Here is a 17,910-nt window from a genome sequence, read left to right as displayed (position 1 = left end):
TGAGAGGAAGAAAAAGAGATACAACATATACTCATCATCAAGCACAAAAAAATTATTTGGCAGGCTTGCCCTGTAATTTGACACATGTGCATTTAGATAAAACTTCTAAGCTTGGAAAAGTTTAAAGGTCAGTGAGTCCTAATCTCTTATCTTTGAGATGAAACAGGGCCCCAGAGATGCTGACTTGCCTAAGGACACAGCAGCAGCGCCAAGCTGGAATCCACACCCTGGTGCCCTGCTTCTCCTTCCTGAAGGAAGGTCTCCCCTTTCTTGGTTACATGGTTTGTCACCTCCAGGAGTATGCCTGAATGAAAACATGCAAAAACCCAACTATGTCTATAATGTGAGATTATCAGGTGAGGTTAAAACTACATACCAGAATAAGCATCCTTTTATGCTCTTCACCTTTCCCTCCATACTGTTTGTTTTCTGGGCAATGAAAAATCCAAGAAAGTTTTTATGCACTCTCTAAATATTTTATTACCAAGGCTAAGCATTTTATCACTGGCATACGTGAACCTAAAACAGTGCATTTTCCATTTTCCTGCACTCTCTGGAAGTTTTAAAATTCTAGGCAGGGTTTAAACATAAATGAAACATCACATCAGCCTTTGCCAGGGCAGCAACCAGAGGAAAGCAAACTCCAAACAACTTGTCTACAGGCCTTTGTGGCCAAGGAGCAATGGAGTTATTGTTAAAGAGACTATCCCCTAGAATAGTTTTTTTCACACTTTGGTGACTATTAAAAAGTGGACTAAGCATAATATGACTATTTCATGTACATGAATACAAAGAATAATTTTTTTAAAGATACAAGTGAAATCACAGAGAAACAGGGAACTCTCTTGATTTGCATAGGAAAAATTAAATATCTAGAAATGTTCTGGAAAACAAAACATTTTGTTGTTTATGTAAGTTAACTAAGACAACATAGCCAATTTCTCCTTGGTTCTCAAAAACAATCCTTAATTGTCAAAATGGTTTGGGGGCACAATCGATTTCATCTGGCAATACCCAAGAAAAATAAACAATGGCACTTTTGGCAGAGGCAGAAATTGAGCCCTAAACAATTACTTTGCAACAAACTAAAGGAGATGTCGGCATCACCAATAACTGGGAAATAGCTTTCAAATGGAGTATTATCCCCTTTCTCACACTTAAGCCCTATCAAACACAAAAAGTTTAATTTTCTTTTGATAGCCTGGCAAGCCAACTTTCAAAGAATTTAAAAGTTATTAATAGAAAATGCATGCCTGGTGAAAGAATTTCAGAGGCATAAGACATATGGCTTCAATTAATTGTCATTGTGCCTGGAACAATCTATCAAATCACCCAAGACAAAGATGTCCAAAATGCAAACACTATTATACCAAATTCAAAATATGAGAGTTTAGAAAAGAAAACATAGGCTGTGTCAAAAGGACACAAGTCTTTAGAAAAAGTCAAGCTTCTGAAGAGATTCCAAGCAATCAAAATGGTGGTAAAGTGAATCATACTTTCTCATTCACTAAATCCCAAACCGTCAGAGGATCTCCCCCAAATTTTATTCAAATAATGCTGGGGTTTCCTCCATTGGAATAAATTCTGGATATCAAAAGAAATAGCATATGGAAACTTAGTACAGTCAACTCTTATAATTATTCATTTTTTAACAGATAACCCAGAGCTAGTTTGACTTTCAAGTATTTATTTATATTAACCTTTCAATAATGGATATCTGGCTGTCTGAGAACTCCTAATACCCGCACTGACACATAAAAGTACCAAATACAATATGGTAGAAAACAGAAAACCACAGTATATTCTTTTACCTAGAGCATTTTCATTATTAGGCCAACTAATGTTCTTTACACAAATTAAGTATCTCATTATTTTAAAGTTACTACAGTTCATAAAATTACAATTTTCTATGAAGAAAAAATAACACACATACACAGAGAAAGGTCTCTGTGTAGCAATATCACAAGAAAACACCTACCATTCAAACTTAACATTTTAAAGTAGTTTCCTCGTAATTTTTCAATTTATCTTCAGAATATTAAAATGGCACTTTCAAGAAGTATACCAGTTTTATTTCTCTAATGTTCCCTATCAATTTCTTTTCTCAGTAAGCTTTCCAAATGAAAATCATCCATCTTACTACAAGAAACACCCAGTTATCAAGAACAAAGGCAATTTAACCACAGAGATTACAAAGTCCATGGTGAAAACAAAGTTTTCATCAGCTCAACTATTCTGAGTTTCTTTTAATTTTCCATTTATCACTGTGATTCTAATTTAACTAAGTCCCCCTCCAACAACATAATGAATCCTTCACCGTATCTTTAAAAACTGAAGAGTGTGCCTTAATCATTGCTTTGCCCCCTCTATTAGTGTTTGAAATCCACGTCACAATCCCCCTGGGCTAAAAGCATCCTAGTCATCTAAATAATCAGTAATAAGCTAAATTTAGTTTGAGGATTTGAGAAGAAGCAGGCCAAGGCCCAACCTCCACAACCAGGCCCCAAAATGCATCTCATCCCTATATTCATCTGAGACCCCTCCAGTTAAAATTAGCTCAGCTAATCCTCCTTGGCTAGCTGCCATCTACCAAGTAGGCATCTCACACACACACACACACACACACACACACACACACACACACAAAGTCATAAAAAGAGAATTCCAACAAATGGGAAAGTTGATAGGCCTCAAATATTTTTAAGTGACACAGAGATACTCAAATGGCTTCCCCTGAAATATAAGAAAGTACCTCAATTTAAGACCATTAAGGGACATTTTATATAATTTAGATAGATAATGGCCTATTAAAAAGTTAAAAAAAAAGTTCCTCTAATATTACAGTATAAGCACATAACATAGTCTTAGCTGGCTAGATGACAATATTTCCTGCATCATTTATAAATTTCAAGTCATGTGGAGAGAGATTATCCCATAGCACTCAGAACTTTTAAAAAGCAAAATCCCAAATGGCACCCATTGACAAACCTGGCAAAAAGTCACATCAGCTGAAGACCCTTAGTATCTCCAACTGTGACAGGGAGTCCCTTCTCACTCAGCTAGTACTCGCATGTATTTAGAATAATTGGGGGCCCTGCAACAACCCCTGGAGTGGAGAAAACTAGCAAATGGGAAGTAATTTCACAGGTGCAGGCAGAAGGTGACCTGAGGGCAGAATACAACAGCTAGAGAATTATATCCTAGATCCAGGAAAGAAGAGTCTTCCTATAAGAAAGATATTTAAGTGCCTGAGGAACACAGACTTGGGAGATGCCCAAAGAAAACTAAACTTTCTTTTGGCCAAGGAATATATACTGACAGTGCTCCTGCCTATCAACACTAAGCATTTTTATTAATTGAACATTTCTACCTAATGACTTAACTGGTCCCAGTGCTCGAGAATGGAGATGCCCAGGTTTCCTACAAAGCACATTACCTAGCTTTGGGAGAAGAGATTCAAGCAAAGTATAGCAACCCCAAATCTTGTCCAGGCATTCAAAAACATGCACACAACACACAGGTATAATAATACCTAGATGTGCTGAGTTTCAAGTGCCCACTATAAAGGATACCCATGAAATCTCAATACAGTGTATTGCACATTGTAAGCACTCACAAACTGTTTTGTTGACTTGGACTGAAACAAAAACTGTCACCAACTATGTATTCACATCACCATTCAAGCTTCCCTCCTCCTACCCCTGCACTTTTTTTTTTTTTAAATATATCAACTCCGAAGTCCTGGGGGCACTAAACACCAAACTTAGAATAGGAAAATAAAGAACTGTCATACCTGCTTTGTTTCTATTTACTTCTGTTGACGACATGTGATTACACTTACGGTGGCAATGCTATCTGTATGGCCACCATCATTTTTAGAACGAAAAGCAAAACTCACTGGCCATCTAATATGTGACTAGGACATTCATATAATTCATCTCATTTCAACTTCTCAATAACCCTGTGGCGAAGTATTAGTACCCAATATTTATATAAGTAGAAACTAAGGTTCAGAAAAATTATGTATCTAAGATCACCTGTTAGCAGGATTCAAACCTAAATCCAAACCCTTCTATCTTTATAACATTTATGTAATCTAAGTGGTGTTATAAAAAAACTACAACTGAAAATAAAAATGTAGGCTAACCTACTAAAAAATACATGGAAAATGCTGAGTTTCTCACTTGTCATCTGTGACAAGTTCTTTTGGAGCATCCACCATTTCAAGACACTGTATTTCCCTCAAAGATATAATATTATCTTTGCCCACAGGGAATTCACAGTCTAGTTGGAGAAACAAGCCATTTGGATAAGTTTTTAATGTGAGAAGCCACAAAAGGTATTAGAAATAACAAGGGTTTTAGACACATTTATATATGAATGTCAAATGCTTACCAGCTGTGAACTTTGGACAAGATACTTAAATTTCCTCAGCTGTAAGGTCATGATAAAAATCTACCTCTTAGGGGTTTGTGAAGCTTAAATGAAACAACATGTGGAAACAGAGGCCTAATATTTGTTCAATCTTTCTTCTATGGAACGAGCTAAGTGTCAATACATAGAAATATCAGTAAATGACACAGCAAAGACTAAACAATTTGATCTGGCACAAAAAAAATTCCAAGACAAAAATCCCAAAACTTAGACTTGAAAACTGATTTGTGGAGACAGCTGAATCATTAGCCAATTAGGTTTATCATTTGTAACAGCAGCAGAGTTAATTAAACATAGAGGGTTTACACCTGAAGTACAAAATTTAAACAATGACAAACAGGAACATAATCATGTTAAATTTGGGGGGGTTCATCTTTTTGTGCAAAACTGCTAATTTAAAAGGAAAACTACCATTTAAAGTAAAAGTGGATAGCAATTAAATGCAATGTTGGATTCAATCATGGAACAGTAGCCTGAATAACTCTGCAGTTAATAGTAACATACCTATGATAATTTCTTAGTTTTGACAAATGTGGAACTTTTCTATAAATCTAAAAGTATTCCAAGATAAAAAGCTTATTTTTTAAAAAAAGCAGATGGCAAGGGAAAGGAATATGCATAGCAACTCTTAGGTATTACCACTTGGATTTTGAATCTCCTGAAGACAGTCATTAACAGCAAAGGCTGTGAAATCAATCAACACACACCACCTAGGCAAGCTATTCTAATGCATAACTACAAGGAATACCTGAAGTGTAATATTTTTAACTTTTAAAGAGAAGTGACTTGTCCACTTCTCCCTCGCATATTCTTGCCAAAAGCAGCTTTCTGGTAATTTTGTTGTTGCTGTTACAAAATCAGAAAATTAACAGTTACCTCGTTTTTCCATCTTAAGACATTTGTTCAATCAGAATATAAAAAACCTCTCTCACCACATATAAGTTATAACATGAATTTGAAAGTCTACCGACAAGTGACATTTCTGAGCATGGTGCTAAAGGAGGCAGGCATAAGTGTCCCATCTGTTTCCATAATAAGACAGACAGTCAAATACTCTTAATCTATTATACAAAACTCAAAGAAGAGTTAATAAAATGATATAAAACTTACTAGGGCATTTTTATTCCTAAAGTCAAATAATGGCCCTAACTGACCATTTTTTTAAGTACATCTATTGAGTCACATTAAGTGGTTGTGAACTTTCACTAGTTATGTGCTCAGCAAGATAGCTGAAGCTTTTATACTCTAAGGTCTGCAAGAGAAGGGTTTACTCGCATACAAGAAGGCAAATCCTATGCTAAAAACTAGTGAGTAACAGGCTTAAGGTACACCAATTTCAATGTGTACACCAACACACACAGACACACAAGCAATGTTAATGTTTAACTCAGTTCATAGGCATTCGCTAACCCTTTTTTAATAGACATGTAAAATTTAGAGGACAATTTTCAAGTTTCAAAAAAACCTTAATAATCCTTTCAGATTTCAAAGAAGAAAAAAATAAACAGCAATGCAGCAAAGTCATTTCTCTTGCTGAAATGACCTCCAGCTTTTACAAGCTACTACCGGTTTCGCAATAACTGAATCTGAGACTCCAACCACGTACACACAAACGGAGTAGAAGCAGAGAACACTAAAGCTTCCCCAATAGTCCTGGTAAAACCCACCTACCTTCCCTCAGCCCTCCCAGTTCCCCTTCCCGTTCACGCACACATGGTTACCTTGACTCCGCTAGTAAAAGCCAACAGGAGTTAATTAGCACGTAAAATCCTGTTTTATCATTATTTACAGCTACTATCCTAGCGAGCCAGAGTGCTACTAACCTGATTTCAGGGAGGCAGAACTAAACTCAGCAGAACACAGGGGTATAAATTATACGTATCCGAAATGCCAACCCAGCAGCTCAAAGCAGCTCAAATGTCAATCTAAGGAAAAGGGTTTCGCAAACAGTATCTTAAATGAACATTTCCACTTCCAAACCACCCACCTCCCGACAGAAGCAATACGGGAGACAAAAAGAAGGGTGTCTTACCTTGTACATATCTCGACATTTTAGGGATTTATTAAAATACTCTGATGTATATATATTAATTTCTAGAGGAGCCACGCTATAGGGCAGGTCTCTCTCTTCCTCCCCTGCTTTAACCGACGTGTTCCCTCTCCCCTTCCTATGTTTAGTCACTTCAGAGAGTATTTATTCAAAGCGATTAAAACTGCCTCAAAAAAAAAAAAAAGAGCGAAACAAAACAACAAAAAAACAAACAGGAAAACCTCCTCCACTTCCAAGAAGACAGGAACTTAGTGTGACTGAGTCGGCTTGGAACTCCTGTCTACACTGCGCTCCTGACACAAACCAGGGCCAACTGGAGACTCCCGGAAAAGGTAAAAACACACGAACTTAAATTTCATCAATGAAAGAGGAGGATCTACAACGGCTATTTCACCGCCCCCCGGGTCCCCACGCCCTCCTGGGCTGGACGGCAGCAGACACTGGCCGGCCGCACCCCCTGATCCCCTCCCCCTCGCTGCCGTCCAGTGTCCGGCCAGTACCCCAGGAAACCCCGGTCAACAGCTGCCAGCGCCCAAGCAGGGTCCGAGTGGCGGGTGAGGCCAGCAAAGAGAAGCAACGCAACCATTTTTACTAGCCCGTAAACACCCTGGGACTAGGAGGCGGCAACAATTCCGCGCACCCGCCGGCGGGCCGTCACCTCACCCCCTTCCCTCAGCGACTGGCGAAATCCTGCCACGGGCTTGTTCTCGGGAGGAACCGAAGGCCACACCGCCCCTCCCCCTCAGCAAACACTAAGGGTCCATCCGCGAGGGGAGAACCCGCAAGCTGCCCCGAGCCCGAGGGACAGGAGTGCGGGAGGGCCCCGAACCCCAAATTCGGCCTCCTGGGCGTTAACAGCGAGTCGCGGAAAGGAGCTTTACACATCTCCCAGAGGGAAACACACCCTCCTAAGGGGTCGCGGGAAGCCCGTCCCCGCCTCTCTCCAAACCGCCACCGAGACCCACCTTCCGCTTCTTTTAGCAGCTGGGAAATTGGGGGCGTTTATGGCGCCCCGGGAAGAAGGCTCGCAGGCTGAGGGAATGTCACCTCTGAGGCACCCTTCTCTCTCCCTCTCTCCCCTCACACATGCACAACTTGAACTCCTCGCCAGCAGTCACAGCCCAGCTGCTGACCCTCTGCGCCCACCTGGCTGCCGGCTTCTGACACCCCAAGCCCCCACTTTCTCCCAAACACCTCCCCTCCCCCTCCATTTGGAGCAGCCCCCCCTCAATGCGGAAATGTACCCGCGGTTCATACGGACAGGAAGAACTACCAGTCAGGAGCCGAGGCGGACACAGGACCTGACCAATGAAACGCACGGAGGTGGCAGGGGGCGGGCGTCTGCGGCCGGAGGGAGACCCGCGGAGGTGGGCGCTGAGCGGTACTCTGAGATCCGCCTGTGCAAGCCGCGCCTAGGGTGGCGGCGCAGGGGTGTTTCACCAGTAAAATTCCTGCCTTCTGCAGATATTTCAGCAAGGGAAAGAACCTGAAGGACGAGGGGTTATTTTTGTAGTCCATAAAAATGTTCCGGCTAAGCGGCGGATAGAGCCAGAACGCCCAAGACAACTACCTGAGAGAGCCCAGGCCCTTCTCAATAGATACAAATTCTACTCACTACTTCTGGTCTAGGGAGGGTGAAGGTGCGTTAAGGACTAAGTAGTGGGATATGTGGGGCCCACTAACAGAAGGAGGGATTTAGGGCGTCGAAAAAAGTGCCAGCTGAAGCCTCCGCCGCTAGAACCACCACCCCCAGTACCTATTCCTGTAGGGATTTCTGCTGTGATAGGCATTTTTTACTTTTCTGATCAAAGTGGAAATGGAGGTTACCCCTTGAGCTGCTTACCTTTAATATTCTTGAAGTCCACAAGGAAGGAGGATGTTAAAAAACGTTGGCAGTGGAGTGGGAATGGCGAGAGCGCCAGCCCAGCGCCCGCTAAATCACACCTGGCATTGCCGACACCTGTAAGGCGAATTTCAGGCTTCCCTTCATGACTCAGTCAGCCTGCATCAGGACAGATGAATTGTCAGCGCTCTCTGAGCGGCCTCCAATAAACCAAGTAATCCTAGGAGTTTGAGGCTTTGGACATCACTAATCAACCAAGGTAAAGTGAAAAATTTTTTTAATGATTCGTGTCTAAACAAATTTTAATTATTTAGTGCCACATATTCACATGGAAATGTTATTAGATAAATAACACAGAGAAGGCCCGTGATTTGTCATGCTTTCTAGAGCAACAGTCCTTGGTACTATATTTCTTATGTGAAATCCAAAAAGACTGACCTCTCAGCTATAATTTCCCCCAAATAAAACCAAAGAAACGTCTAAAACCCAGATATCTACATTTTAATATCAACATTTGGAGACACAATCTTAATCAGAATCTCTGCCTCCTTTGTGTGATGTAGAGAAATTATAGCAGCACTAAATAGTATTTATCAATCAGTGTTAACACCGAAATAAGATGCCACCAAAACATTTGGGCCTCATAGGTTGGTTAGCCTGCAAAAGATAAGGGGCAATGAAGAGTCTTTAATTTGTACAAGGTTTTTTGGGAGTAGGGTGATCAGTTATTCTCTACCTTTACAGAAAGTTAAGGAAGAGGAAGTGAATTTTAATTGTTGCAGGAGCATTTGGTAACACCTAAGAATGACATCTTGATTTATGAGTGATTAAATATTGAGATATAGTACCAAAGGATGTTGTACATTTGCTGCCTCAAGAAATGTCCGAAAAGTAACTACCTTCTTCAACCGTTAAGTCCATAACCACCCAGAGACTGGATCTTAGAGAAGTAGCACTCTAGAAGCTATATTCCCAAGTATTATTTTCAAATAGTGCCTTGTAAAATGGAATTTGTGATTTAAACTTAAGTTTTGAGCCCCCAAACATTTTGTAAAAGAGCCTCCCACTTCCTCAGAGCCACTAGAAACAACCTCATTTGGCAGATAATGTGGGGATAGGGAAGGAAGATCATGGCAGGGGAGCATTTTCAAGTCTGCTTAGAATGCAATTGCCTATCTCTATATATATTTATACATCTTAATACCTGAAAAAAACACTTTCTCTGGGGTGTAAATGTGATTTATTCCTTTTTTTCATGATACACTACTGTGGAATTTCCCTTCAAGGTGCATGATGTTGATATATCTATCATTAGAAATCTGTGACATGGATAGATAGATTTACAGATTAAACCTTTGCAGAAACTTGGGAGGTTCTAAAGGAAGATGAAGATGGGGCCCTGGGAAGTACTGTGTATGCAGGGGTAAGTTGAAATGAGATGGCTTTTTAGATTTAGTGCTTGGCACAGCGCCTGGTACATAACAAGCATTCAGTAAGTGTATACTGAATGACCAGTTTAGTGCCACCTGTAAAGAAGATTTTAAAAATTTAAGGGGTGTCTGGATGACTCAGTCGGTTAAGCATCTGCCTTTGACTCAGGTCGTGATCCTGGAGTCCCAGGATCAAGCCCTGCATCCGGCTCCCTGCTCAGCAGGGATTCTGCTTCTCCCTCTCCCTCTGCACCTACCCCTGCTCATGTTCTCTCTTGTGCGCTCTCTCTCAAATAAATAAATAAATAAATAAATAAATAAATAAATAAAATCTTGGGAATAAAAGAGGTTTTAAAATTTAATTTCTATTTAGAGATAAAGAATTTTTAAGTTTTAGTTATTTCCACCTAGAATGTGAACTTGGGCCAAAGTGTAAGAATAATAGCAGCAAATGCAATGTCCTGATGACTTTACAGTAAGTTTTGCTAACTCCCAACCTGAGCATTATCCAATAAGAGGTAGTTTAGAAAGTGCTAAAGTATGAAATAAGTGTACAGACCAGCAATGTGTGTGGTCTTTTTTTTTTTTTTTTTTCTTGTCTCTCCTACTTCCATCCCCTATGCACAAGAAATAAAGCAAAGCAGTTTTGGAGAACATGTCAGAGACATAAAAATTTCTATGTCCTGCCCCGAGTGTTTAGCCAAGAAACCAGGCAACAATTATACACTAGACTGTTGTGCACATTCAGTATTGGCTCCCATCTGTACCTATCTAAATCCTAGGCCACCCACATGAAAAAGGAAAAAGGGGCCACTGTTAGCAAAATTGCCAGTTACTGCCTAGATCTAACAATAGGGCATTTTTGACTGAAAAGGTAACCAAACAGGGTTAACTGGAAAAAGATATCAAATAATATCTGTGAAACAAACTACTAATGAATGAGTAGTCTAAAAAAATGAATGGTGTTTCCAATTACTTGAAGAAGAGAAAGACTTCATTCTTTCCTGTTGCCAACACCCTGTTGTTAATGAATCAGGAAGTTTGTTGAAACAAGTTGTGAATTTAAATTATGACATATCCTTCCATTTATTCATAGTATGACTTTTAAATTACATTTGCAGATTATTTAACTTTTATATCACAAAAGTAGCAGTTATTTCAAATAACTAAGATGCTTTAAAAAACAGTGTTGTCTCACATTACAGATAATTATCTAAGAGTTGATAAGAGCTGATAAATCCTCTATGTTTTAAAAGTCATCAGGCTCAAAAGAATGCAGTTTAACTGCAACATGCATTATCTTGTTCTCATTTATCAATAATTCCCCTCTAGATACTCCTTTGAAAGTTGCATAGAAGGCAAGTCCTTACTGTGTTGTCTCCTGCTTCTCCTGTTCTGCATGTTGCCCAGAGGAGAGTGTTGGTGAGAAACGGTGATGCCCATGAAATTGTTATAACTCATTCATGTGCCAAACTGCTTCTCCACATCCCCCCTTGATGATAGATGCAGAGGAGTCATTTCCTTTAATGAGTAGATAGCCATAAAAAAAAAAAACCTATATTCTCTCAGGGTTTTTAATAAACATAGATCATTATGTAATCATAATTCAAAAATATAAAAAGACTCACTAAGAAATAATACATTGCTTCTGAATTCATAAGATAAAATAAACATTCTGCTTTTCTGTAGTGATATATGTATAGATGATGAGGCTACTTATTGACTTTGAAATCCTTGTAGAGAAGAGCTGTGAAATAGGAAAGTATTCAGTTTAATCCTGTTTTTTCTTCCTCTTTCAACTATACTAAAGATTCCCTGTTGTGCATTCCATCAAATGTCTTTTGATGGTTTTCCAAACATCTCTGCCTCTGGTCTAGCTTATTAAATTTCCTGCCAGTGCCACCACTGGGAAGGAAAGGATAAAGAACTTCTGTTCCCTAACTTAGTCTCAGGGAATTTATTTTAAGCATGTCACACCCACCACTCTAAGTATTAAAGAGAAGATCCTCAGGACTGTTCTTTGGATGAGACCTAAATAATTGGGTAATTATATGTCATTAAATGGGTAATATGATTAGGGAATAAAAAGTAACAGTGTTTTTCCCTCCCTAGAGTGGAAAGGAGGAGGATTGTCATTTGGAGAAAAGACCACAGAAAAAATGTGGTGTATTAATGTTAAGTTCTGGTGCCATTTTTAATTGAACTTTAAAAAAAAATTCCAATAAGGATGCACATCTTAAAAAAAAAAAAAATCTAACCACTACCAAAATGCCCATAATGAATAGCAGTACTCTTCTGCCCTACCTCTCTCTACTCCATCTTTGCATGCCAGAGGCAACTATTTTTCTTCTGACAGTTATATATACTTGATAGTTATTTCTAAATGCTTATAGTGCCATTTTTTTTCCTGGTTCCTGGCTTTTAGGGAGTATGTATTTGACTTTTTATTATAACAGATATAGACTTTGCTCACTTAAAACCCTGGCCTTGTTTTCTCCTTTGTATTAATTTCTTAAACTTTGTAGAGCTATATTTCCCAACCTTTTCCTCATAACAACACAGAGAGAAAATGATAATATTTGTGTGGCATCCTGAGGGAACCTAGAGGTAATTCGTGGGCATCATATTGGACTTGGTGATAAGTTAATTGCTTTTTAAATAATAAAAGCATAAAAAAATAAATGCAAAGTAATAGGGGAATTTTTAGATACTGAACTTGTATAAAGCTCTGAGATAAAATCTTTTCAAATTTTTGAATGAGAAATTTGAACTTGTCTGCATGAAAATAAACTTTAGAGTCAGGTTTTATGCTTGAAAAAGCTACACATAGTTTTTGATCAAGACTTTCAAATTATAATCTCTTCAAAGTCTTGGTAGTCACTGTGGTAGGCTGAATAATGGTCCTCAAAGATAACCAGTACTTAACCCGTGGGACCTGTGAATGTCACCCTGTATGGTAGCAAGGACTTTAAAAGTGTGACTGAATTAAGGATTTTCACATGGAGAGATTATCCTGGATTATTTGGTTGGGCCCTAAATGTAATCACCAGTGTCCTTATAAAATGTAGGCAAAAGGGGGCTCCTGGCCAGCTCAGTAGAACATGTGACTCTTCATATTGAAGTCATGAGTTCGAGCCCCACACTGGAGGTAGAGATTACATAAAAAAATAAATAAGATAGGGGACGCCTGGGTGGCACAGCGGTTAGGCGTCTGCCTTCGGCTCGGGGCGTGATCCCGGCGTTGTGAGATCGAGCCCCACATCAGGCTCTTCCGCTGTGGGCCTGCTTCTTCCTCTCCCACTCCCCCTGCTTGTGTTCCCTCTCTCACTGGCTGTCTCTGTCTCTGTTGAATAAATAAATAAAATTTTAAAAAAATAAATAAATAAATAAGATAAAAAATAATAAAACGTAGACAGAGGGAGATTTGAAGACAGAAGAAAAAAGTGATGTGATGATGGAGGCAGGCAGAGAAAGGCAACGTGATTCAAGGCCATGAGCTAAGCAATGAAGACAGCCCACAGAAGATGGAAAAGACAAGGTAATGATTTTCCCCTAGAGCCTCCAGTTGTGGTGTGGCCCTTGCTGACACCTTGATTTCAGCCCAGAGAAACCCATTTCAGACTTCAGGCTTCCAGAACTGTAAGAGAATAAGTTATATTGTTACAAACAACCCAGTTGTTGTCATTTGTTTCAGCAACCAGAGGAAGTGAACACAGTTACCATTCATGAGAAATGTTGTACAGATTTTTTTAAAATTTAAAACCATTTCTTTAGAAACCATTGAAAATGTATTATGGTTAAAATTATATTCAAGGAATCTAACAGCTCTTTTTATTAATAAACACAGTGATGAAATTTGTGATAAGGCAAGTGGATTTTTAATTCAGCTGAACTTTTATCTAGCAAATATTTTTAAATAATGATGAAGCTTTAATTTGTAAAACACACACAATGTTGGATCAGTAAGACCAAAACTAGTTTGGATGCTATTAAAAGGGCATATCAGCTGCAAACAATCAGTAGTATCTGATGTCTGTGAAGTCAGAGTTTCAGAGCCACCAAAGTTGCACTATCCAGGAGCTCCATGGTGACTGTGATGTGCTAAACACAGCCAAGGAGGTATTCTGCCATCTGCACATCTACTTCAACAGCCAGCTGCTGAACAAACTGCTATTCACCTTGGATAAGTGGCCTGTGGAACTACTAGATGTTTTTCATCATCCACTCCACCTGTAGAGACTGTGCCTCTTGGGCCATCCTCTGATAAAGGCTGCTAACAGCTGGAGGCAACCAGCCCTGGGGGTCCCAATTGCCTGCCCTAGGCCTTAAAGGCGCAATGTCATGCTTCACAGCTGTAAGCCATTCAAAGCATTGAATTAGAAAATCCTGGTCTATCTTACCCCTCCCACCACTGCTGGGCTGCACACCAAGAAAATGAGAATTTGGAGCACAGAACAGTGCTGGGAGAGACAGGCCATTCTCAATCATCAGTGACTTTCAACTAGAGTTTAACAAAGAAAATATTAGATGTTTGCAAACCTACTAAAGTGCCGGCGTTGCATGGATCTATACGGTAACAAAAACTGAGATTATTGAAATAATAGAAGTAAGCTTATTGAAGACTACTGTCTGGATTTGGAGCATCACAGAAAGATTCAGAGACTTTAAAACTGTTTGATATCCTTCTAACACAGACCAGCATGGGATGGAGACCAGATAAAGCCACAAATGGAGTACCAGGATAATGAAAGAAAAATAAAGATCCAGATAGACCAACACTTTCTTTAAGCCATGTTAGCTTGAGGGTTTTACCAGTTTCCTAGTGAGAAGGAGTAAAACAATGCTGAGGTCACACTGGTAATTATTTGAAATTTTTGTATGCACATGTATATCTATATCTATATATGTATGTTGGCATATATTACATATGTCCATATATTTATTAATCGCTTACATCCTTTCTTATTCCAAAAAGAATCTGGGGCCAAGGTGGATATATTCTTGATTAAGTTCATTGCTTAGTAAACTGGATATAGCATAGTTAATTCTATAGTGGTAATTCAGTTTAGTCATTCTCATCTAATCCCCTTTGTTGTCTTTAGATAGTCATATGAAAGAACCCCTTCAGGTATTACTTTTAAAAATGGCTTTTTCTCAACCTAGTGCACCCAAATGATAACAGTCTAGGATCCAAAGAGATTTAGGAAGTAAGCAGAAGTGCTGGTTGTATAGGTAGGTGTACTAGATTCGGTGTCTTACACCTTACATGATCAATCCCTAAAGCTGTAAACACTGAAGTCCTTTGAGAAGAATTCATACAAAATATGTACCATCATCTAAGGTTTTTGTTTGTTTGTTTTAATTTATTGGTATTTTTTCTGTTTCAGGTACTCATATTGGTTTCTAAGGAGGCAGAAGAGTATACTGGGAAAAAACAGACTTTGGACAATAGCCTGTTTTTTCTTTTGAGTTCTGCCACTTAGAACCTGAAAAGCTTGGATAAATTACTTGGTTAACTCTATGAGATTTAGTTTCCTCACTTAAAAGTGAGAGTAACAACCGATAACCTGTCTTGCCTCTTACAGAGTTATCATAAAGATCATCTCATTCACTGTTGGCACAGAGTCTGAGTGATGATGATGATTTTAATTAATGATTTCCTGTATTGCCTTGATATAACATTAATCTCAAGTTATTATTCCTTTTTACATATTAAATATCTATTTTCCCTACATAGATGGTATACTTTTTGAGAGCAAGGAGATTTAATCTATCTTGTATCCCCAGAGCATATCACAGTGTTTGGCACTCAAAAGAAATTTGTTGAATGAGTTATCAAATAAGATATTTATGAATGAATTAAAAAGCTATAGGATGCTATATAGGTATATATTGAATGTTCCTCATTATTTCTTTAGGAATCATGTTTTGTATGGCAAATAGTCAACTTATAAATTTACTTTTGGAACACTAAAGGAGGCATTTCAAAACAAATTCTGTTGTGATAGAGTGTTTGCATAGATGACCAGAGTTCCTTCCACCCCTGTACACCACTCCTTTGCAATGTGACTTTGTCACTCCTCCCATTAAGAGGTGGAGTCTTTTCCTCCCAACACACTTTGAGTCTTGGTTGGCCTAGTGACTTGTTTTGACCAATCGAATGAAGCAGAAGTGATGTTGTGTGACATCTAACCTTAGTCCCAAGAAGCTTTTCAGCTTCTAATCTTCACATTGGAATGCTGCCCTGAGATCAATGTATGAGGAAGCCATTTCTAACCTATTGGAAAATACCAGGCCACATGAAGTAGAGCTTTTCCAGTTGAGGCCCTCTAGACCAACCAGGACTAACTGTCAGACATGTGTTGGAACCCATCTAAGGCTTTCCAGCTCTAGTCAGACTGCTTAATGAGTCAAACTGGCCACATAAGTGAGTCAGATAAGACCACAAAAGAATCAGTCACCCAGCTGAGCCAAATCCAATACTATGTATTATTTCACAGAACAGATGACTGATAGACTCATTAATGTAGTGTCAAAGAAAAATCAAATCACACTCACTTAGTCTTCATTTATCCCAGAACTGCCCTTAATCTTTGCACACTGGGACTGTATTTTTCAGCCTACTCATTTCTCACCTCGAAACTCTTTTCTCCAAACCCTTCTGAGGAAGAGATTTCTTCTGATCACTTTCCTAGTTAAATCCGTATCCCTAAGGGGTGCCTGTGTGGCTCAGTTGGTTAAGTGTCTAACTTTTGATTTCGGGCTCAGGTCATGATCTCAGGGTTGTGAGGTTGAGTACCACGTCAGGCTCCACACCCAATGTGGAGATTCTCTCTTTTTCTCTCTCTCCCTTCTCCTCCCATCTTTATCTCTGAAAGAAAGAAAGAAAGAAAGAAAGAAAGAAAGAAAGAAAGAAAGAAAGAAAGAAAGAAAGAAAGAAAGAAAGAAAGAAAGAAAACGATCAGTACCCCTAAACTTAGCACCTGGGTGGCTCAGTCGTTAAGCGTCTGCCTTAGGCTCGGGGCATGATCCCAGAGTCCTGGGATCCAGCCCACATCGGGCTCCCTGTTCCGTTGGGAGCCTGCTTCTTCCTCTCCCAATCCCCCTGCTTGTGATCCCTCTCTTGCTGGCTGTCTCTCTCTCTGTCAAATAAATAAATAAAATCTTAAAAAAAAAAAAAATACCCCTAAACTTAGAGATCTGTTTTTCAGAGATTCTGAAATTTTTTAAGTGGAAAAAGATAGGTTTTTATTTAAAATATATTTTTAACATAATTTAAAATATATTGTTTTAAAGATACATTGAATACTTCCAAGTTTCCAAGGATATTTCTTGCATTGTTTTAATAGTAAAAATGAAGATATAATTAAAATGTCACTAACAGGGGCATAAATTATGATAAACATATCTGGTAGTATATATATATATATATATATATATATATATATATATATATAGACATGGAAAGATATTCCTTATATCCTAAGTGGGGAAAAACAATCAAGCTAAAAAAATATATGCAGTAAGGCCAGTTTTTACAAACTTCTGTTAAAAAGAAGTTTGCTTGCTTGTTTGTTATCTAAGACTGGATAAAAAAAAAAAAATACACCAAAATGTTAATGGTTACTTCTGGGTGGTAAGATCATGAGGGACTTTTCTTTCTTTTTTAAAACAATTTTTATGTACTATTACTTCTATGAACAGGTATTTGTGTAATAAAAATAAAAGTCATATTTAAAGTATAAATCTACCTAACAAGAAAGAAAACCCATATTCCAGCACCAATATTCATCAGCCTAGTCCCTCATTCAGGAATATGGAAAATCAATACCAGATATTTGAGGAAAACCAGTTGCACCAAAGAGAAGGACAATGATAAAATAGAAAACCTAAACATGAAGGACATGAAGATTAATTTCGACAATTAAAGATACTATAGACATAAAAAAGAACAAGCTATAGGAAAGTGACAGATTACAAGAGATAATGCTTGGGAATTAAAAATGTAAGCACTAAAATTAAACCATTTGATAGAAGGGATGAAAGGTAGAGTTCAAGGATTCCTGAACATAAAGCAAAGAGACAAAAAATAGAAAATATGAGAGAAAAATTACGACACAGTATATCAATCCAGAAATTTCAGCATCCACCCA

At 38.6% G+C, this 17,910-nt stretch overlaps 2 protein-coding genes across 3 annotated transcripts in view; one reads left to right on the top strand and one right to left on the bottom strand.

The window, feature by feature from the left end:
* Positions 1 to 6,794, bottom strand: part of UGP2 (UDP-glucose pyrophosphorylase 2) — a 66,050-nt gene extending 59,256 nt beyond the window's left edge. The window contains exon 1 of the mRNA XM_045788097.2: positions 6,467 to 6,794. Coding sequence (XP_045644053.1) covers positions 6,467 to 6,485 — 19 coding nt within the window. The 5' untranslated portion in view covers positions 6,486 to 6,794. The remainder of the gene's footprint in view (positions 1 to 6,466) is intronic.
* Positions 6,795 to 7,694: 900 nt separating this feature from the next.
* LOC148109657 (uncharacterized) overlaps positions 7,695 to 17,910 on the top strand; it is a 126,602-nt gene continuing 116,386 nt past the window's right edge. For both annotated transcript variants that reach the window (XR_015725199.1, XM_087863444.1), the window contains exon 1: positions 7,695 to 8,586. The gene's annotated coding sequence lies outside the window, so the exon portion shown is untranslated. The remainder of the gene's footprint in view (positions 8,587 to 17,910) is intronic.

The sequence above is a fragment of the Ursus americanus genome, chromosome 7 (genome assembly GCF_024610735.1).
Source record: "Ursus americanus isolate L20-20 chromosome 7, mUrsAme1.1.p, whole genome shotgun sequence".
Lineage (NCBI taxonomy): Eukaryota > Metazoa > Chordata > Mammalia > Carnivora > Ursidae > Ursus > Ursus americanus.
The sequence above is the reverse complement of the archived record's forward strand: the minus strand, read 5'-3'. Positions and strand labels throughout refer to the sequence as shown.